The sequence below is a fragment of the Chlamydomonas reinhardtii genome, chromosome 5 (assembly GCF_000002595.2).
Source record: "Chlamydomonas reinhardtii strain CC-503 cw92 mt+ chromosome 5, whole genome shotgun sequence".
NCBI lineage: Eukaryota > Viridiplantae > Chlorophyta > Chlorophyceae > Chlamydomonadales > Chlamydomonadaceae > Chlamydomonas > Chlamydomonas reinhardtii.
The window spans coordinates 2,059,982-2,081,086 of NC_057008.1; the positions used below are offsets into that span (position 1 = coordinate 2,059,982).

Genomic DNA, 21,105 nt, shown 5'->3' on the forward strand with positions numbered 1-21,105 from the left:
TGCGCGGTATTGGGGTCTTCGTGCGGGGACCGTGTGCAGGAGCAGCGGTAGAGGAGAGAGTGGTTTGTTTGTTTTGAGGGAAAGGTCTGTGCGTGCGAGTGCGGATTGGTGGTTTGTAATATGTCCCCAGCAGGAGACTTTCACGGAACTCGGGGTTGTTGTCGGCCCCGCAGCTGCAGCCGTAGCAGGGTTGCGGGTCGCTGATCCGGCGCATGTCAGGTTGCTGGCGGAAGGGGGACAGGCGGCCCTGTGTGCTTGTGTCTTATCGCAGAATGTGCGGGAGGTCCATGTCCTGTGCGCATCGAGCGGGGCAGGAGGTGAGGTGGCGTGCGGGTGTCAGGCCGCACTGGACACGTGTGCATGGGGGCGGGGCAGCGCCGCGGCGGGCGTCACTGCGTCAGGCGTGGCTCTGCAGGAGTGCGGGGTCACCACTCACCGGCTCAGCGGCACAGCATAGCAACAGCGGTGTTGCACGCAATCGGATACTTCAGTACCGTACTACATTGCGGCATGTAATATGAGACGGGTTCCCACATGCCCACTGCCAACGCGCAAGCCGCAAGGGATACCGGTATGTCATCAGTTCGCTGCTCCTCTTGCTGAAGAGGGAGGGAGCACAGGGAGCAGGGCAGGAAGGGCTGCGGTTGCTGTGTGTGTGCTGTGGCTCCTCTCTGAACTGCGCCTGAGCCCTGGAGTCCACGAGCCGCCCCAGGTCCGCTACTGCCGAGCACCCCGGCCGAGCCCTAAGCACTTTAGGGTTTTTCAAGTTGATGACAGCGCGAGCCCACGTGTGTCCCGCTAACCGATTGCCTACTTTCACGGTCAGGTATTCTGCTTGCATGCATGACCCACCCCTGTTGTTATCTCCCGACCGTACAGATTGCGTACTAATTCCCGACGCTCGATGGATAGGAGGGGACAAGCAGCGTATGCATTTGCAGCGCCTTACAGCACCGTAACGACGATGGAACTCCAACACCACACCCACAGCCCGGCCACGATCAGTGCAAAACTGCAGCGCGGGACCAACCAAAACTGCCGGATGACCCGGCTCATTTGTCTCTGCTCTACCTCGGTACAATCCGCTCTCCGCCATTGCGAGGGGCGTGGGCTGCAGCGGGCGACCTCGGCTACTCGCCGGCGCCACGCCTTCGCCCAGGACCACCACACCCGCTCCTGGCACGCTCCCGCCTGCTCCTTGCGACCAAACAACATGGAAGCAAACCCGCTCGTCTGAACAAATCCCAGCGGCGCCGCGGCCTCACCAGTTGTATGGCCAGGACACACATCGCAACCGCCAATGTACAATCGAGTCACGACTCAAAACGCCATCCTACCAAAGCTAAACGCTTATCGCCAGCGTCGCAGGCTGCTGCGGCTTGCGCCACAGACTAGCTGGCGACCAGCAATTTCGCAGGTTTTGCGAAATGGAAAGCGAGCTGCTTAGTAGACGTAGCCCTTCTCGTACATGCCCTGGGCAGCCTCCTTGCCCTCGGTGGTGGCGTCGTACTTGCCCTGCTGAGCGTCCGAGTTGGCCTTGGCGCGCTTGAGCAGCGCAGCCTGGGCCGCCTGGACGTTCTCGGGCTTGCCCTATGGTGGAGGTGAATAGAGGGAGAGTGAGGTTAGGTAATGCAAGAACGATACAATGATTGCGGCCCAAGTGCGTTGCTGACACAAATCGCACACATGGAGAGGATCAGGAGTCATCCTTCACCTAGACGCGGAAACCCCCCTACACCCGGCCCACACCAAGCGGCCCCTAAAGTCTCCATTGTCCCACCGCGCACCTGCCAGGTCTTCAGAACGGTGTTCTGCAGAGCGCGGGCGTACGAGAACGACACGTGCCACGGGTTGGGGCTCTGGTTCATGGCGTTCAGGTTCAGGGTCGACTCCAGCTCGGACTGGCCGCCCGACAGGAACATGATGCCGGGGACGGCGGGGGGCACGCGGCGGCGCAGCATCTTCAGGGTGTACTCGGCAACCTTGGCGGGGCCGGCCTTGTTCTTGCAGTCAGCGCCGGGGGTGACCATGGCGGGCTTCAGCAGGATACCCTCGAACATGACCTGAGGGAGTGGTGGGAGGGAGCAAGGGAAAGAACGCGGTTATGAAGGCAGACGGGGCGCGGCGAGGCGCAGATACGAGGCTCGCGGCCTAGGTCGCTGCTGATACGCATGCGAAGGCGCACTGCATTCTGATCGAACTAGGTGTCAACTGAGCAAGAGCCCCCATCATCCCCGCATCGCCATGCACCCACAGTCAATCTGTCATATCACCGCCAAAACCCCACCCCTGCCCAACCCCGAGACGAGATCACACGCAGCCTCGCAAGCGCTGCTCACCTTGTTGTCGGCCATGTACTTGAAGGTCTCGGCCCAGATGGCCTCCTGCACCTCCAGGCAGCGGTCGATGTCGTGCTCACCTGGGGATGGGAATGGGGAGCAGCGAGAGGGGGTGGGTCAGCGAGAAGGGGGAGTACATCGGCAAACAAGGTACCAGAACGGGGCTGACGCTATGTGGGTGCGAAGCAATTCGACAGGGTATGCAAGTTCATTCATGCATATGCGTGGCCCACATGCGCAAGGCATACGCTTGAGAAGCCGTGAACACGCAAGCATTTGCGAAAGCGACCCATGCTGACGAAGCGCACCCCGGGCCCCGCCGAGCGCACCCAAAACGCGCGAGACACATGAATAACAACCCTGTTGTGCCCGAATGCCCGGCCCATCAATTTCCGGGTGTGCGACCCCGCAGATCAGGGATCATCAAAACTCACCGTCCAGCAGGACCTCGGGCTCCACAATGGGCACCAGACCGGCGTTCTGGGCGATGGCGGCGTAGCGGGCCAGGCCGTAGGCGCAGTCGCGGGCAGCGATGATCGAGGGGCCGTGGGGGATCGAGACGACCGAGCGCCACTTGGCGAAGCGAGCGCCGGCCTTGTAGTACTCAGCGCAGCGCTTGTCCAGGCCGTCCAGGCCCATGCACCAGCTCTCACCGTTGGTGTTGGACAGGGGCACCAGGCCCTTGTCGACCTTGATGCCGGGCACGATGTTCTGCTCCTTCATCACATCGACGAACTTCTTGCCGGAGGCGGTGGACTGATACAGGGTCTCCTCGAACAGGATAGCGCCGGAGATGTACTGGCCCAGGCCGGGGGCGGTCACCAGCAGCTCGCGGTAGGCGCGGCGGTTCTCCTCGGTGTTCTCCACGCCGATGGAGTCCAGGCGCTTGCCGCAGGTGGCGTTGGACTCGTCCATGGCCAGGATACCGCGGCCCTTGGAGGCAACGGTGCCAGCGGTCTTAATCAGCTCCTCATCGTACTTGCCGGCGCGCACAACGACGGCGCGGCGAGAGCGGCCAGCGGACACAGCCTTCAGGCTGGCCGACGACTTCATCATCAGGGCCATGGTAGCGAGTGGAGTGTTTGCGACCGAAACGGTGCGACAAGACGGTTACTTGTGCGAGGTTGCACAAGTGTTCAACCCGAAGTGTAAAGAAGGAAGGCGCGCGAGCCCGCTTTCTCCCGGCCGCGAGCTCGTACGACAACCTCATCCGCGCGGCTTCATCCTCGCTTTCTGTGCGGACCGCACGTTGGCGCACATCCCGCATTGGCATTGCTGATAGGGGAACCCAATGGCCGTATGCTGCAAAACTGACGAGGCGGTCGCAGCGCTTGGCGAGTGAGACCCAAACTAGGGTCGCGTTTTGCGATCACCGGCGACTTGTCCGCATTTGCACACGCATATGCGCTGCCGCTGCGCCCTAACGCAAAGCCAATTATCCAAAGGGCCCCATTAGGTGTATCGGGCACGCTGAGAACGCAAGGTCACGTAGAAGAACGTTTGCATCGGCAGTAGCTAAAGCAGCGCCAAATCCAAATGGGCTATTGCCATTTACATGAATATAGGCACAACATGCCAGCTCATAACTCAATTTTAGGTAATGCTCCTTTCCGCGAGCGCGTAGCTTCACGCAATTTGGGTCGGCACGCCTGCCGCTTGCACGCGAGCGGTGAGCAGCGAGTAGGCATTCTGGGAGGTGGACGCGACACCCGCAATTCAAGCGCACGGCGAAGAACTGGAGCTAGCAGCGTGCAGGAGCAGTGCAGTCGGCGGCGCTCGCCCGGTGCAACACCCGTGCAACACCCTTGGGCCTCTTGCTCGGCACCGGTCGGATTGTTACGGCCGCCGGCTTGCACCGTCTGGGTCCTTCGATGCCCTTGCTTTGCTTACGGACTCTGGCTATGTGGCACTAGGGCAGGGCCCAGGGCCGATGCCGGTGGGGCATGGGGCTGGGGGCCATCTGGGGACTGGGTTGCGTCAGGCGATGTGGGGAGCAGGCGCAGGCAACTGTAGGGGCGTGGGGCGGGTCTTTTTGGTGTTCGTGCCCGGTGTGGGTGTTGGCGAGAGGCACAGCCGAGAGTTGGGAGCTGTACGGCGATAGGACAGGGGGCGGGGGCAGGGGTGATAGCGTGGGCCGCCACAGGCTAGGGATGGAGGGTGGGGAACAAAGGAAGGCCTGGCAAGGCGCCGCACATGCGCACAGGCAGCGAGCACCGGGTTGGCTCGGATTCGTGTCGGTGCGGTTGAGCGGGTCGGTCTGTGCAGTACCAATACGGGCCGTACCAAAACCATAAGCGTGCTTGGTTTTGGCCGGCAGCACGCCAGTGGCCCGGGAGTGTTGCCGTTTGGAAGTTTGAGTCCGCTATGCTGCCTGCAATTGGAAACGAGTCAAGCGAGTACGTGGTAGGTCATGGTAAGGGGTAGCCGGTTGTGCGATGTAAGGGCCATAGCATGTAGGGATGGGCATGGGAGGACGTCGTCTGCGTATGTGTGTAGGACGTGGTGTGTGTGTGGGGGGGGGGGGGGGGGCGCTCCCAAAGTGGGCCGGCGGCGCATGTATGAAGCCTTTTGGTCGTTACCATGCGTCCGTGCGGGGGAAGGGCCCCAGCCCCGGCCCCGGCCCATCCGCTGCGGACGCAACGCACGAGCACAGGCCATAGACCCCAGAGCCTTTCGGTGTGGGTCCATTCGGGGACCGTCCACGCGAATCGGCTGCCTCCTTGGGGCCAGCGAGGTTGGGGGGTGTTCCCAGAGCCCAAACGGTGGTGTGGCGGAGTGTGGGTATGCTTGCCTGCGTGCCTGCGTGCCTGCATGCCTGCTTATGAATGCGGATGTTACAGAGGGGACAGTCCCAGCACCCGAAGACGCCGAGCCATCACATGCTATCAGGGCCCAACATGACTCCACCAACCCCGACTTTGCTGCAAACCCTCCCGCGGGCAAAGTCCGTGTGACTCCGCGCACAGTGAGTCCTAGCCAAGCCTCAACCCGCCAGAGCCCCACCGCTGTGCCTCAACGTCACAAGCCTAGGCACAGAAGTGCCGGGAAACGTCTAGGCCGCAGGACACACGCACAGCGCACGCACTAACCAGGGCGCAAGCGTCCAGGTACTAGAACGGTCGCCCACGCGTGCAACCTGCCCACACACAAAGCCACCAACCACGCACAACCTCTCACGGCGAGGGAGGCGGGGAATCAGCGTCATACGGCAAGCGCAAAACCATGCCGTCACAAACAGCCCGAGAGATGAAAGGATGCGCAGACGGCACAGTGTCCCAACCCTTCGGCCTGATACCCAAAGTCACAAACGTCTGGAGCCGACCCCAGAAGTCAGCTACGACGGCAAGTCCAATGCTCAGCACCCGGGCCGACGGCAGCTTCGCTCGCGCCGCCAGCCCGGCCATAACCATACGCTGCCGACCAAAGTCCAGGGCAGACATAGCCGCGAGACACACCACATTATTGACGAGTGTTGCGGAACTAATGCGTACGTAGACCAGAGCGGAAGGCGGAGTGGGCTTGCAGGCGGCACGAGAGTAGGCAGTCAGTAGCGCAAGTTGCGAATTCCCATGTTACCTCGTAACCGACGGTAAACGCTGTGGACGGTCGCGCCCATGGCTGGCTGACGGAAGCTGGCTGCTGTATGGGGATGGCTGGGCTGGACGACGCCGGCCGGGCTGGCGTTGGGACTACCAGAAAGGATGCGCCCGAAACCAACCTGGAGAACACCAGCGCCACCGGTGCCCAGCACGACATGTAAGGGAGGGAGGGAGGGACAGGAGGCGTGATGCACTGCAGCGTAGAAGCTATGGCGCTAGGCGCGAGGCAAGCAACGTCAACCCCAAAGCAACCGCGAGGACATGGTGCGCAAGCCGGGCTGCGGGCTGAGGCTGTTATGGCTGTGCGCTGCGCGGGGTGACTAAACGAAGAACAAGCTAAGTACGGGGACGTGATGGATGCGGTTAAATGAGCAAGGGCGCCGGGCGGCCGAGAAAGTAACGACAGCGCGATCGCTGCATGGCTCATCCCGGTCGCACTGCGGTCGGCATGGGCGCGTGCGGTGCATGCCATGCGACACCAGGAAGCCACAAGCAGCAAACGCAAACGAATCCTCCGCAGGGGCGGCAAGGGACGCAAGCATACGCAGACAAGGAGGCAAGGGGTGCAGACAGCAAGCAGGTGACGGATGCGGACCGCATTGCGGTTCCCCACACCCGTCAGGAAAACGGCAGCCGCACGGGGTGGCGGCTGCCGGCCGGGTGGGGGCAGGTGCGTTAGTGGGGTGTGCATGCGCGGGCTAGGGGCACTGCAGGCAAGGCACACGGTATTCGACACACTGAAACCCCTGGATCGGCCGGTATCGCCGGTGGCGTCATCTCCAGAGGGCTGTGTATGGGTTGGGAGGCCGCCGCCGCGCACGCCCGCAACGAATACTCCTTTTGGGATGACGCGATGGCGACACGCCGCCATGGGGGCGGCGGCACGTGACCAAGGCGGCCGCGGGGGCGGCGGCACGTAGCCGAGGCGGCCGCGGGGGTGGCGCACGCAGGTGGCGCAAGCCCCGCAGGCGGGCGCACCAACCACAACTCCTCACGAGAGAAGGCACTTAGAGCATCCTCTGGCACGAAACCCATAGCCATTCCCATGTTTTCCCGCAGGGACAGCGCCACAGTGCAGTCCCAAAACCAGTGACGCCGGTCCCCATCCTGCATGTCAACCCCACACGCCCAACACGGGTCAACAGCAACGCCTCGCGCCCGCTCGCTAGCATGCCGTGGGAACGCCCAGCAAGCGTTGGCGGCCACACGCCACAGCGCTTCCTTATGATGATTCTCCCATTTCAGCGACCACAAGCGGGCCAAGGTGCGCACGAAAGCCCCCGCCGCCAGGGCAGCCCCCACCCCCGACACACCCGCATCGCACACATACTGCAAATGCTTAGCCTTCAGGGCGGCTAACTGTGGAGCCATTTGTAGCACGGTCCCCACCTGCACCGTGTAGGCAGTGAGCAGGATGGGCGGCCCCCCGCACCCCCTGCTTATGGATGTGCTTGCGCGTGTGTGTGTCGGACGCGGCTGGTCGAGCTGTCTTCGTTTGCTGTAGGAAGGCGGCAATCACGAGGGCATTTGGATGAGCAGCAGTGGCGACTGGCGAGGCGCTGTAGGCGCTGGCTGCTTGCAGCGCAGCAGCGGAGGAGCTGCCTTCGCTCCAAGCTGACGCGTTCCGTGTGACTTATGAGGCAGGGGGTGGTAGCTTACTCCGATTTCAAAGAAACCCACGATGTGTCTGCGGGATACGGCCGAGCTCAAACGAGAACGGCAGGTCTCATAGTGTGTGGGCGGGCCGGTGGGGGGGGGCCAAGGTGTGTTGTGCAGGTGGCGATAGGGAGAACGACAGGAGCTGGGCAGGAAGAAGCAGGGCGGGAGTGTGCAATCAATGGCGTTATGGCGATTGAACAGGGTAATGGGCTTGGTGAGGATGTCCAGAGAGCGTGTTGCGCGCACTGTGTGTTAGTGTCAGTGTTAGTGCCCAAGCCAAGAAGGAAGAGCCACAAGGGCCTGCGGCCAGTCGGCCGGTCGGCTGCCACGCGCCTAGCAGCACACGCTGGCGCTGGGGCTTCTATGGGCAGGAGGCCTTGGGTCTGCGTCTGCTCACTGCTGCTCCAGTGCTTGTCCGCAAAGTCGCAAACACCACAAGCTGGCGCTGCCCCACGCCCATGAACACACCACCCGCACAGCCCACAGCCCACAGCCAAACACCTTACCGTATGCCACTGACAGACCCATAAGCCAAGCCCTGTAGTTTTTCCACTCCTCATTTCCCCTGCCACTCCTGATTTCCTCATTTCGTCCCAGTGCGTCTGCTACTCTGCTCTGCTCTCTCGCCTTCGCATCAGCCACTCCGGTCCAGTCCAGACGCACACGCCCGCAGCTGCCCCCAGTCCCACACGCGGCGTGGCGGGGCGCAGCGGCGCGGCGTGACACCAGGACTGTGACGCGATTGACACCGAGCTCCATGCATGATGCGTCCATGCCCACACCGGCATTGCCCGACGTCAACACCGACACCCGCTCGTGCACCCCATGCAACACTACAAGAAGGGAGAGTCCGACCGAGCACGAATGCCGCATGACAAGAAGAGCGAAACGACAGCCCAGGAACCCAGGGACCATCCACTGTACTGTAGTCTGCCCCCTGAGGGCTTCGCCCGAGGGCCCCAATGGGTGAGACCGCCCCCTCCCATTCCAGCTGTCCCCGGGCCGGGGAGCTGCAGGCGCACGCGCCACGCTCCGCCGCCTCCTCCGCCCCTCAGGGCAGCAGTGGCAGTCGGCGGCGGACGGCGGCGAGCGCCTCCTCCAGTGTCGCAGGCAGCCCCTCCGCCCCTCAGGGCAGCAGCGGCAGCCGGCGGCGGACGGTGGCGAGCGCCTCCTCCAGTGTCGCAGGCGGCCCGGCCGCCCCGCCGCCACTCCCACCTCCTGAGGCGGCGGCGGCAGCGGAGGCGGCGGTAAAAGAGGCAGCGGCGGCGGCGGCGGCGGCCGAGGCGGAGGGGAAGGAGGGGGAGGGCGCAGGCGAGGCCTCCAGGTGGAGGCTGCGCAGCCCCGTCAGACAGGACAGGCAGTCGGCCAGGCCGGGCGGCGGCGGCGCGGCGGAGGCCAGACCGCGGGCCTGCATGATGCGTGGTAGCAGTGCAGCGGAAGGGGTCGTGAATACCAGCCCAAACTAGGGGAAGGGACAGGCTCGAGCTCAGCGGGGGAGAGGGCGCAATAATAACTAAACCGGGAAGACCCGGAACCAGAACCCAGAGTCCAGAACAGGATCGATTACCGCCATCGTGTGGTACTCGGTATCTGACCCATCATATGCGGGGGACGGGCTCGTGTGGCATCAAAGTCAACTGAGACCCCCTGCCACTCCGTCCTCCAGCCACTTCCCCCTCCCACCCCTTGTCCCTCCTGCCACTCCCCCTCCTCCTGCTGCACCGCACGTGTTCCAGGCGCACCGGCTGGCAGCCCACCTTGAGAGTGAGGCAGCGCAGGTTGGTCAGTCGGCCGAGCAGCGACACAAGCGCCCGCTGACTGCAGCCGCCGCCGTCACTGTCGCCGCCGCCGCCGCCGCCGCCGCCGCCGCCGCCATCGCCGCCGCCACCGCCGCCGTCGCAAACGCCAGCCCCCGCGCCACCGCCCGCTGGGCCCAACGTTGGCCCCGGGGCCGCCGCAGCAGCGGCACCCTCAGGGGCAACAGCGGCAGTAGCAGTGGCAGCAGTGGCAGTAGCAGCAGTGGCAGTAGCAGCAGCGGCCGCAGCGCCGCCGGCGAGGAAGTCGTCTGGCAGGCCGAGCATCAGGAACTGCAGCTGAGTCATGGAGCCCAGGTCGGACAGCGCACGAGCCAGCAGCCGCCGCTGCCAGCAGCCACAGCCGCTGCCGCCGCCACCACCGTCGCCGCCGCCGCCGCCGCCACTGACACGTTCTGCGGTGCCGCCGCCGCCATCGTTCACGTCCACATCGTTGACGGCGGCGCCGGTGACGCGGCTGTAGCAGCTGCGGCGGCTGTAGCAGCGGGGCGTGCACCAAGGGTCTGGCACGCAGCAGCAGCTGCAGGTGTCGCTACAGCCGCTGTCGCCAGCGCCGCCGCAGCTGCTACTGCCGCCGGCATGTTGCGGCAGCTCTGGCTCTGGATCCTTCCCAAGTCGCCGGTCGCCACGGTCATGGTTTCGGTTTCGGTTTCGGTTGCGGTTGCCCGTACGGCATGCTCTCCAGGGGCGGCTATCGTGCAGGACCAAAACCTGGGGATGGATGAAAATGGACTTGTTGAGAGAGGAAAGCGCAAAGGGAAACTGCAAAATGCCACAACGTTTCTTAAGCTGCCATGCAACATGCTCTGCAGTAACTTAGCCGCATGCACACGTGCCCGCTGGCCTCCTGCTCCCGCGTGCCATCGGCGCATACGGTAGGCCGTCCAAATCCCCCTCTCCCCCCCCCCCCCCCGCCTCCACCAACCACACGCCAACTGCCACACGCACACACTACCGGTCCGCCCTCAACACACGCACCTGCAGCTGCTGACGCAGCCCGCCGCCGGCCCCCGCCACAGCAGCGAAGTGGTCCGAACTCAGACCGCAGTCCAACACCTGGGGGGTTTTGGGTTTCGGATTCGGCGGCAGGGAGGGAGGAGCGTTCAAAGTCCAAGCAAACGCAAGGATTGCGCTATAAGTGGTTTGACAGGCGCAGAGGGAAAGACACAGAGAGCGCCACAACGCTAGACAGCATTCATAAGCGGCTGCTGTACCCAAAGCACAGTGGCCAAGCACTTGCCTGCAGTGAAGTGAGCTGCGTCAGCGCCGCCGCCGCCGCCGCCAGCTCCGCAGCGCGCAACCGCAGCCCTGTCAGACTCAGTCGCGTGAGGCTGGGAGGCAGGCAGCCGTCCAGCCCGGGACCCAGAGACAGCGGCAGCGGGCCAAGCCCCTCGTTGGCAGTAGCAGCAGTAGCGGCAGTAGCCGCAGTAGCTGCCGCCGCCGCCGCCGCCAGTTGGCGCCGCTCGTCCCACTCGTCGTCGTAGAGCGCAACCAGCCGGTTTCGGAACCGGCGGTTGGCGGGATCCGGATCCGAATCCGGCGCCGGGGCGCCGCGGTGGTGGCAGTGGCAGTAGCAACTCTGGCTGCCACCTGCAGCCTCGCCTCCGCCACGGCTGCTACTGCTGCTGCTGCTACTGCCGGTCCGGAGGCGCAGCCAGCGCCGGACGGAGATGAGGGCGGCTGTAGCAGCGCCGGTGCCAGCCGCCACGACCCCTGCCGCCACCGCCACCGCCACCGCAGCAGCAGCAGCCGTCGCGCCTGCCACTGCCGACGCCCCTCCCTTCGCCGTTCTCGCACGTCCCCCGAACGCACGCGCCGCCGCCGCTGCCGTCGCCCGCGCCCCTGCCGCCACCACCACAGCCGCCGCAGCCGCCGCCACCACCGCCGGCGCCGCTCCCGCTGCCATACGCCCTGCGCTCCTGCGCTCACCGCAGGCGCAGCGGCGGCACCTGACGCGACTGCATCCAACGCCACCATCAAAAGGAACGGCAGTAGCAGTAGCAGCGGCAGCAGCAGCGGCGCGGGCACCATTTCCCTCCACCGTTCCAACCCCTCCACCATTGCCTCCGCTTTCATCAATACTATCCTCTTCATCGGAGTCATCAAAGGGATCACCGATGTACATAAGTCGCCGCTTCCCGGCCTGCTGCTCCTGTGCTCGTCGTGTTCCTTGTTGCTGAAGTTGTTGATAGTTGTTATGTCCTTCGTCTTGTTGCTCCTGCTCGTCGTCATCGTCGCCGCCGCGAACCGCTGTGAGGCTGAGGTCGCGGAGGGAGGTCCAGGAGGCGAGGGCGGTGAAGGAGGGGGCAGGCGGCGGCGCGTCGGCTGTAGCAGCAGTTGCGTCGGCTGTAGCAGCCGACACAGCGGCTGTAGCACCAGCGCTGGAGCCGAGGTGTGCGGAGGAGTCGGAGTGGGTGTTGGAGGGGCCGGGATGGCGTAGGTGCCGCAGCTGGTGGAGGCGGCGGAGGTTGAGGTCGGGGGCGATCCGGCCTGTGTGTGTGTTTGTGTGTGTGTGTGAGAGGGTAAATGTTTCGGGGTGAGGGGTGGGGGAGGGGAGTGTTGTGTCATTCCCAATTTCAAGCAACCCAAATGCATAGTAGGGGCGGAGGTGGGGAGGAACGGCAGCGGCGTTGAAGTCGTAACGCCTCAGCCAGCCCAAACAGCTGCTGCAGCAGCGGAGCCAGACGGGACCCGTGCTCCTACCTGGGCAGCAACCCAGCCACCCGCCCCACATCTGCGACACCCTGGCACCCTGCTACCCACACCCACCCGCGCCACCAGGCACCCACGCACTGGCCATCCGGCTCCTCCCCCCTCATTTGCATTGGGTTCGGTTTAGTTTGAGCCACCCCCCACCCAACCCAACACCCCCCACACACACGCCACGCAACACACACACACACACACACACACATACACACATACACACACACACACACACACACACACACACACACCATCCACACGCCACGCCACCCACCACTCACCGCTGAAGTGCAGTGTACTCAGCTGCGGCCAGGCAGGGGCCAGCGCGGCCACCACTGCGCCGCTGAGGGCGAGCAGGTGCGCGCTTTCTTCGGGGGCGGCGGCCATTGTGAACCTGTGTGAGCGTGGGAGTGTGCGTTTCAGGGAGAGGGGGACGCACATGGGAAAGAGGGTCGACATGAGCGGTGGGTCAACCTGTGAGGGAATGCGCCTGCCCCCCGCCATCCCCCGCCACCCGCCGACAAGAAGGACGCGGCTCACGGCGCCCAGGATAGAGGGTAAGGCCAAACCCCCTCCACGCCCTGTGGGCTCGTTCTGCGTCGTGTCTTACGTAAGAGTAGTAGTCCCCTCCCCCTCTACCACTGCTTTGATGTAAACCCCCGCACACTCACTCTCACCTCCTGAGGGAGGTCAGGGGCGCCAACAGGCTGAGGTCATCAGACTGTGCGTGTGTGTATTAGGAAAGACGAGAAAGGGAAACGCAGGCTGTGTGTGTGAGGGGGTAAAATACATTATTCAGAAGAGGGGGTAGGAACCTCCATGCAATCAAACACAAACACACATACACACACACACACACACACACACACACACACACACACACACACACACACACACACACACACACACACACACACACACACACACACACACACACACACACACACACACACACACACACACACACACACACCGCCGCCCGCCATGCGCCCCCTGCAGTCGGGCGCTATTTGCAGCCGCGCGGCCCCAGACTCGTTCCCTTTCACGGGCATAGTTCGTGGGTGGCATTAGATAGCTTACTCGCTGCACGCCGCCCTCTTCCACCGCTGCCATTTCACATGTCCGTGACACTTCTGTGCTGCCGCCCACTGCCTTTCCATTCCCATGCTTGTAGGTGAGCTCGACTACGACCAGCGGGCGGGAATACGGGAATTAGGCGTGCTGGGTAAACGTTGTTTTGCGCGCCCAGGGTGCGGAGCATGGACGCATACAGGTGCATCGCGGGGTCAGGCCGAATGGTCGCCCGTGGGGTTACAGGCTTATCGCGGGTAAGTATGACTACCTGGGTGACGGCAACCACGCGACGCTCGGTACATTGGTAGGTATCCGTAAACGTAACTCCGGCGTCGTCTGGGCGGGCTTTCGTTTCGTTTTTTAACACACACACACACACACACACATGCACAACCCACGCTCACCTGCAGCGCCAGCGGCCACGTGACGTAGGGGCTGAGGGCCAGGGCGGTGAGGGCGGTCAGCTGCGCCAGCAGGCGGAAGCAGTAGTCCGAGTCACACACCTGGGCAGGGAGGGGGAGGAAAGAGGGGAGCGGTGAGAGGAGCAAGGAGGAGCTGGGCGGTGAATGAATGTGTGAAGTTGCATGGGGAAGGGTTGCGGTTTGGGGGCAGGGGTGGTACTTTACTCCAATCCCAAAACAATCGCAAATCCCGTCGGATACCTTGCCGTGCCGTATGCAGCGAGGGCACGATGCTATCCACACCACTGCCACTCACCACCACGCACCCCACGAGCCCAACCACCAACCACCACAACCACCACCACCACCACCACCACCACCAACCACCAACCACCAACCACCACCAGCCCAGGAACCCAAACGGACCAAGCGACCGAACCCACCAGGGTGCCGAGGCTCAGGCTGCGAAGGCACGCTGCCAGCCGACCGCCGCCGCCGCCGCCAAGGCCGCCGCCACCGTCCCACAGGCCGCAAAGGCCGCCCAGGCCGCCCAGGCCGCCGCCGCCGCCGCCGCCGCCGCCGCCTGGCGGCAGGTCCGGCTGCAGCAGCGGCAGCAGGTAGGCGGAGTGGAGGCCGGAGCTGGAGGAGCAGTCAGGATCCAGATCCAGACTGCAGCGTGTGTATGAGGTCGTCGGCGTGAGCATGTGTTTGCGTGAATTTGTTTGGAGATGAAAGCAAATTCGTTGGGACATACAGTTAGAAACGTTTTGCAAGGCATGGCCGCATGGGTATGCGAAATGAAATCATCTACACAGTGGTGCAGTGTCCGTTGGGCAGATCACAGCATGCTAGCACCAACGCGCCAGACGTCCACACCACTCTGCCTGCCTGTTGTCCAGCCCCATCTACGCCTTCCCACTTCCCACCCCTCTCCTACTCCACACCCCCTCTGCCGTTTCTCCTTGCAGCGCGACTGTTTCCTCCAGTTAACCCCCACCCCCTCCTCCCCACCCACCTCACCTGAGCGAGCTCAGCCCGCCCAGCCCGCTCCGCCGCCTGTCGCACCGCCCCACCCCAGCAAAGATGCCCAAAGCACCGCCCACGACGCCTCCGCCCCCTCCCATAAGTATTATCGCTTGCAACTAACGCCTCTCTGCCTGTGCTCCGCTGGTTTAGCTTGGTTTGCTTTAGTTTGGGCTGGTATTTACGACCCAAAACACACCTCACCTTAGCGAACTCAGCCCGCCCAGCCGCTCCACCGCCGCCGCCAGCTCCTCCATCAGCGCCACGGGGCAGTCGTCGGCGTCGCCGTCCGAATACACCAGGTCCAGACGCGACAAAGACAGATCCTGCAAATTACGTAAGGCGCGTGTACGTGGAGTTAATTAATCATGTGAGATTACTTTTATCGTGTCAATTATGTGTGTGACGAGACGTGTGTGTGTGCGTGTGTGTATATATATATATATGTGTGTGTGTGTGTGTACGTGTGTGTGTGTGTGTGTGTGTGTGTGTGTGTGTGTGTGTGTGTGTGTGTGTGTGTGTGTGTGTGTGTGTGTGTGTGTGTGTGTTAAAGAGCACAAGGAAAACGTTTGTGTGTTAAAGAGCACAAGGAAAACGTTGCGCAAAGACAGTGTATGCGATGCAGCAAAGCGACGGTTTACGGATGTTACCTGAAGTTACCTCGCATACCTGCTGCGGTGAGCCGCCGGTCTTACCAACCGGAAATCGCGCAACCCCCGCTGCTCTAACCTCGAGGGGGGATTCGTGTCCACACGCTCTCAAGGGTGCAAACCCATGCATGTGCTCACGGTACCGTGAGGTCCAGGCACTCCTACGATTCCTAGCTCCTCGTCGCTACTCCTGGCCGCTAAGTCCAAGCTCCCGCCCAATCCTCGATGAAATTCTCACCTACGAGCGAATAAGAAAACAGAGCACAGGGCGGCAGCAGGGGAGTGTCACGAACAAGAGCGAAGGAACATGTTAGCGCGGCGGCGCGCGACGAGCAAGAGCAAACACGCAGCCCAGTCCCAGCCCAATTAACTATACTAGGGGTTGCGCGATTTGGGAAAGAGACGGAGGGTGGGCGACCACGAGCAAGTAAACAGGCGGGGGACGGCATGGGCGCATGCATGACGGCAAATGCAAATGGGGTGTCAGCACCATGGGCTGGCGGGGGAAAAAACCGTGTGTGTGTGTGTGTGTGTGTGTGAGGGAAGCAACAGGGACACACATGCCCCATGAGCCAAGTCGCATTGCTCACTCGATAGAGGCGTCGTTTGGTCCCTTGACATGCCAGTCCTGGTAAGGTTCCTTCCTGGGTAGGAAGTCGGAACTGGGAACTAAATAGATTGTTGTTACACCGTGTAACGCGGGTACTTCCCGGTCGTGACAACTTCGAAGGGCCTTTTCCCGTCGTTACAATTGATATCGAGACCACCCAGCGTTCCGATGGTATAATAGCCGGAGGTCGCTGGTTCGAGTCCTGAGTACGTCGGAATTTGGCTTCGCTCAAAAAACCGGCACTAGGGGATTGCATACCGTGGTGCCTTCTCGACGCGGTGACGGGTAATGCCGGCCGTGGTGTCAAAATTAGGTTTCTGGCGAGCAGTCACATTCGCAGATCCACCCGAGGACGTGTGATCCAAGGGGGGGAGAATGTAACGCGGGTACTTCCCGTTCCTGACAACTTCGAAGGGCCTTTTCCCGTCGTTACACACCGCAACTCGCAGCAGGCCCCCACACGCTCACCTTGAGCTGCCGCAGCCGTGTCAACGCTGCCAGGTCAGCATGGCCCACCGCCACCCAGCCGCCGCCGCCGCCGCCGCCGCCGCCCAGATCCAGGCGCGTCAGGTTCGGCGCCGCCGCCGTCAGCGCCGCCAAACCCCCGCCGCCGCCCAGCCACACGCCGCCGCTGAGCCGCAGGCTCCGCAGCCGCGGCCCCAGACCACCGCCGCCACTGCCGCCGCCGCCACTGCCGCCGCCGCCGCCGCCACTGCCGCCGCTGCCGCCGCCGCTGCCGCTGCCGCCGCCGCCGCCGCCGCCGCCGCCGGGGGCGCGTGTGAAGACGGAAGGGTGTGGCACCCAGCTGGCGGCGTGTGGGGGCAGCGCCGCCGCTGCCGCTGCCGCCGCCGCCGCCACTGCCGCCGCCGCCGCCGCCGCCGCCGCCGCCGCCGTCTCCCCTGCCGCTGCTGGGGCAGCCACGCCGGGCTGCACCGGCGACTGAGATCGCGGCAGACCTTGAGGGGGCTGATGCGGGTGCGGGTGCGGGTGCGGGTGCGGGTGCGGTTGCTGGTGCTGGTGCGGGTGCTGGTGCTGGGGAGGTCGTTGCCGCCTGTGTCGCCGGCGGAGATCTGACGTGAGGTCAAGACGCGACAGCGCGCCCGCGTCTCTGCCACCACCGCTGCCGCCGCCGCCACCGCCACCACCGCTGCCGCCACCGCCACCCCCACCACCGCTGCCGCCGCCACCGCTGCCGCCGCCGGCCACCGCCGCGCCAGCCGGCACCGCAGCGGCGGTGGCGGCAGCGGCGGACGCGGCGGCAGCGGCGGCTGTGGACGCAAACCGAGCCCGGCGCTTGCCATTCAGCATGCCCGATGGCGGCGGCGGCGGCGGCGGCGCCTGTGCAAGGGCACCCGGGCGCTCGGACACACTGGCCTCGTCAGGTCCCTCCACTGTTGCCGCCGGCGGCGCCACCCCTCCAGTGTCGCCGCCGCCGTGCCGATCCTCGGTGGCAGCTGCCGCGTAACCATCAGGATCCGCGGAGGAGCCCCAGTCTGGATCCAGTTCGTCCAACATCGCCGAATCCGCGACCTCGCCATCGCCCCCGTCCTCCCCGCCTGACGCGCCGGATCCCGCCGCGCCAATGTCTAGATCCAGATCCAAGTCCGCGACCAGCTCGTCCTCATCATACAGATCCAGATCCAGGCCATGGTCGCCGTCATGGTCTGCCACGGCCGCCGCCGCCGTCGCCGCCGCCGCAATCACTGCTGCTGTTTGCCCATCCGCCGCCGTCACCACCCCCGCCGCCGCCGCCGCCGCCGCTTCTTGCTGCTGAGGCCGCCCCCCGCCCGTCCCCGGACCGCTCCCATCTCCCACTCCCTTGCCACTCACACCCGCACCCACACCCACACCCGTGTGCTTTTCCCCGCTGCCTGCCACTCGTGCCGCAGCCGCTGTCGTCCCCAGCTGTTCCCGCTGCCGCTCTCGCCGTTCCGACACGGCTGCCGCCGCCGCCGCCGCTGCCGCCGCAGCCGCAGCCTCGGCCCAGCTCAGCAGCGCTGCCGCCGCCGCAGGTGGCGGCGGCGGTACGTCCAGCAGTCGTACGGACAGGTGCCGTACAGGGCATGACGTCAGCGCCGCCAGATCCAGAAGCAGCGCCGCCTGGCCCAGCGCCAGCGCGGCGGCGCGGGCCGTCGCCCGAATCCCGGATCCAGGCGGACCGTTCATCAAGACCCTGGATCCAGGCCCGCTGGCTCCTGGATCCAAATACGGATCCGAATCCAGGCCGGGCACTAGCTCCAGATCCAGGCGCTCCAGATGCGGGCAGCCCGCCAGCGGCGCGAGCGACCAGGCCCCGGCCCCATGCCCGTCCCCGGCCCCGGCAGTAGCAGCGCTGCTTATGAAGCCAGCGCGGCTGCTGCTACTGCCGCTTGGACCGTTGCTACTGCCGTTGCCCCAGGCTGGCCCCCATCTCCCGCCGCCGCCGCCGCCGCCGCCGCCGCCGCTTGGGCCGAGCCAGTGCAGCGGCTGTACGGGCAGATCCCGGATGGTTAGTTCGCGGAGGTTGACCCAACGGCTGAGTTGGCTGGCGATTACAGGCATGCTCAGCAGGGGTCGGGTGGCGGCGCTGGCGCCTGCCAGCAGCAGCGCTTGCTGCTCCCACTCCCGCTCCCTCTGCAGCTGTGCCCGCTGCTGCAACCGCCGCTGCTCCTGAGGCTGCTGCTGCGGCTGCTGCTGCTGCGGTGATCCCTGCTGCTCCCGCACATGCTGCTGCGCCCCCTGCTGCCTCGCCTGCTGCTGCACGTGTCCGGCTGCCGACGTCAGCAGCGCCTGGCCCGCCGCCAGGCCACTCAGCGTCACCGCCTCCGCCGCCGGCCACAGCCGCCGCACCTCTGCCAGCACCGCCGCCGCCGCCGCGCCTCCATCGCCACCGCTGCCCTCCCAACCCCCGCAGCTTCCGGGGCCGCTGCTGCCGCGCAGTAGCACATCACTGCTACTGCCGCCACAGCTGTTCGCTGCAGACGCATGGGCGGCAGTAGCAGCAGCGGTAGCGGCCGATGCAACAATGGGCACGGCGGCGCCGCCCCACGCGGCCTGCAGCATCAACCTCGCGTCCTCAATACCGCCCGAGCCGCAGCGCTCGACTGCAAGACCCCCGGTGCCGCCCCCTTGACTGCCGCAGCTGCCGCCGTTGCTTGGCGCCGTTTTCCCCGCAGCCTCCACCGCTTCCCCCGCGGCCGCTTGCGCTGCCCCTTCCGCCGCCAGGGCCGCCGCCTCCGCCGCCAGGGCTACGGCCTCGACCGCTGCTACAGCCTCCGCCGCCGCCACAGCCTCCGCCGCCGCCAGGGCCTTGCAGGGCAGGTGCAAGTGGCGTACGCTGGCGGCGGCGGCGGCGGCCCAGGCGCGGCACACCAGGCGGCAGGCGAGTGCCTCGCGTTGGTCGGGCAGGCGTCCCACTATCGCCTTCAGAGATTGTTTGTGGGAAAATCAGGCATTTCGGAAAGCAGACACAGACGGCAAATGGTAAGCATGCGTGGAGCATACAAAGGCAGCTAGAACGAAGGGCTGGCTGGGCGCAAGCAAGAGGACTCGAGCTAGGGTGGCAGGGTGAACACCATACAGATACGGGGCTGCCGAGCCGAGTGGCGTAGGGGCCCGTAGGGTGGGGCTGCGGAGGGTTTGCGACCGCGCACAGACAACTCCACGAACATGTGTGGAGCATGGCGAAACGTATGAGAGCTGTGTCAAGTGTCAAGGACGTACCGCAACCACGCTCTCGGGCAGGCTCGCGGGCTGCTCGCGCCTTTGGAGCCATGTCGCATCCGAGACCGGCTCCTCGCTGAGCAGCTGCGCTAGACCGCTCATGCTTTGACTCTGCAACTCTTTACGCTTGTTAGTCTCTAGCATCCTAAGCTTTGCAAACGGTGTTTCCTGGCTATTAGACGCAGTGTTCTTGCTTACCCTGAGCCTGGCTCTTGCATCGCGCTTGTATTTTTAGGATTTGGTGCTGCCAGGTTCAATATTGACACGCTTCAGTACGTTTGGCACTGGACGGCGATACGGTGCGCAACCTTCGCGAAATCACACTGCTGGCGACTGCGGCCACACCTCGTGACCTGTGACCCCAGCTGAAGTCGCGTGCGGTTTCGGTCGGCTTCAAAGTGGCTCAAGGCCGCAAGGACCAGTGTGTAAGTGTGTTTGGCGGAATTGTGGTTAAAGCCGTGGGCAACCGTGGGCAACCGCAGGCAACCGCACGCACGCACACCCCCTGTACCCACCACCACACACGCTCTCGAGCTTACCCGCGATCGCTCCCTCCCCTGCTTTGAGGGCCAATGCACGTACTACATGTCGTACGGTCTTCCTCGATACATGTAAACCAAAATTAAGAACCACGCGCCTGACCCCCCACGACACGACAACTCGTCCATAGATCCAATGGTCATGTCCTCTCTCCCGCCCCAGCAACACAACACACCTTCCACACGCCGTTAGTTGAATCGCATGGCACGGCCACTCCTCGTGCCCATTCTTACCATGTAAACTGAATCACGAGAGGCCAAACAGGGTTCGCTGCCTCGAGCACTAAATGCGAAATGCAAGTCCCGCACACAAGAGTCCGTCTTCGTGGCATCACGCACGATTTGATTGCAACCACACGCACGGACGCACACGCACACACCACCACCAAGGCACCCACACGCAAATGAATTCGGATGCGCAGGCCTAAGCGGGTGTTTCTTTGTTTCTATATGCATCTGTGTGTTCGTATGCTCGTTAGGTTGGCCAGCCATACAATCTGCCTTTCGCCTGCGTCTGCAGCTGCCTGCGCCGCCCGCACCTCCAGCCTCCATAGGCAGCTTGCGATCTCACCTTCATAGCCTGGCATGCGGTGTGTTCCGCTCACTTCACACGCTAAACCGACACGCCCGCTCGCCCTTGTGCTCTCACGCTGCTGCTGCTACTGCTGCTCGCTCTCGGCAGCTGCCTCGGTGCCGCTACTGCTGCTGCTCGCTCTCGGCAGCTGCCTGCAGCTGCCTGCCCGCCTGCTCGCCTGCCTGCCTGCCTGCCTGCCTCAGGCGCCGGCGCTCACTCGGCGCAGATGACGGGAACGTCGTTGTCGTTGAACACCTTGATCACGGCCCGTACCTGTGAGAGAGTGTGTGTGTGTGTGTGTGTGTGTGTGTGTGTGTGTGTGTGTGTGTGTGTGTGTGTGTGTGTGTGTGTGTGTGCGGAGTGGGAGGGAGGGAGGGGAGCGCAAGATGATGAGACATGACAGAGGCGCGGGAAG

The 21,105-nt window shown here is 64.3% G+C and overlaps 4 protein-coding genes across 5 annotated transcripts in view; 1 reads left to right on the plus strand and 3 right to left on the minus strand.

The window, feature by feature from the left end:
* The window catches only part of CHLRE_05g234500v5 (uncharacterized protein), an 11,844-nt gene extending 11,316 nt beyond the window's left edge, over nucleotides 1-528 (plus strand). The window contains exon 20 of the mRNA XM_043062200.1: nucleotides 1-528. This exon is cut by the window's left edge and continues 500 nt beyond it. The gene's annotated coding sequence lies outside the window, so the exon portion shown is untranslated.
* A 130-nt stretch (nucleotides 529-658) lies between these two features.
* On the minus strand, nucleotides 659-3,894 carry CHLRE_05g234550v5 (uncharacterized protein). 2 transcript variants are annotated; one of them, XM_043062201.1, is made up of 4 exons: nucleotides 2,774-3,894; nucleotides 2,340-2,419; nucleotides 1,788-2,063; nucleotides 659-1,590 (listed from the first exon to the last, which is right to left on the minus strand). In XM_043062201.1, exons 1-4 carry the CDS (start codon nucleotides 3,402-3,404, stop codon nucleotides 1,444-1,446), a joined length of 1,134 nt encoding a protein of 377 aa, XP_042924765.1. In that variant the 5' UTR covers nucleotides 3,405-3,894; the 3' UTR covers nucleotides 659-1,443. The 2 variants fall into 2 exon arrangements, with proteins under 2 accessions (XP_042924765.1, XP_001700659.1); XM_001700607.2 differs by having other exon boundaries at nucleotides 2,774-3,472.
* A 1,267-nt stretch (nucleotides 3,895-5,161) lies between these two features.
* CHLRE_05g234576v5 (uncharacterized protein) lies at nucleotides 5,162-5,874 on the minus strand. Its single transcript, XM_043062202.1, has one exon. It carries the CDS (start codon nucleotides 5,777-5,779, stop codon nucleotides 5,513-5,515), a length of 267 nt encoding a protein of 88 aa, XP_042924766.1. The 5' UTR covers nucleotides 5,780-5,874; the 3' UTR covers nucleotides 5,162-5,512.
* Nucleotides 5,875-7,778: 1,904 nt separating this feature from the next.
* CHLRE_05g234600v5 (uncharacterized protein) lies at nucleotides 7,779-19,804 on the minus strand. Its single transcript, XM_043062203.1, has 11 exons — nucleotides 19,578-19,804; nucleotides 16,344-19,277; nucleotides 14,820-14,941; nucleotides 14,036-14,261; nucleotides 13,596-13,694; nucleotides 12,795-12,838; nucleotides 12,399-12,511; nucleotides 10,652-11,901; nucleotides 10,390-10,467; nucleotides 9,355-10,122; nucleotides 7,779-9,005 (listed from the first exon to the last, which is right to left on the minus strand). The coding sequence occupies exons 1-11, from the start codon at nucleotides 19,677-19,679 to the stop codon at nucleotides 8,724-8,726; spliced, it is 6,018 nt and encodes a 2,005-aa protein (XP_042924767.1). The 5' UTR covers nucleotides 19,680-19,804; the 3' UTR covers nucleotides 7,779-8,723.
* Nucleotides 19,805-21,105: the final 1,301 nt, after the last annotated feature.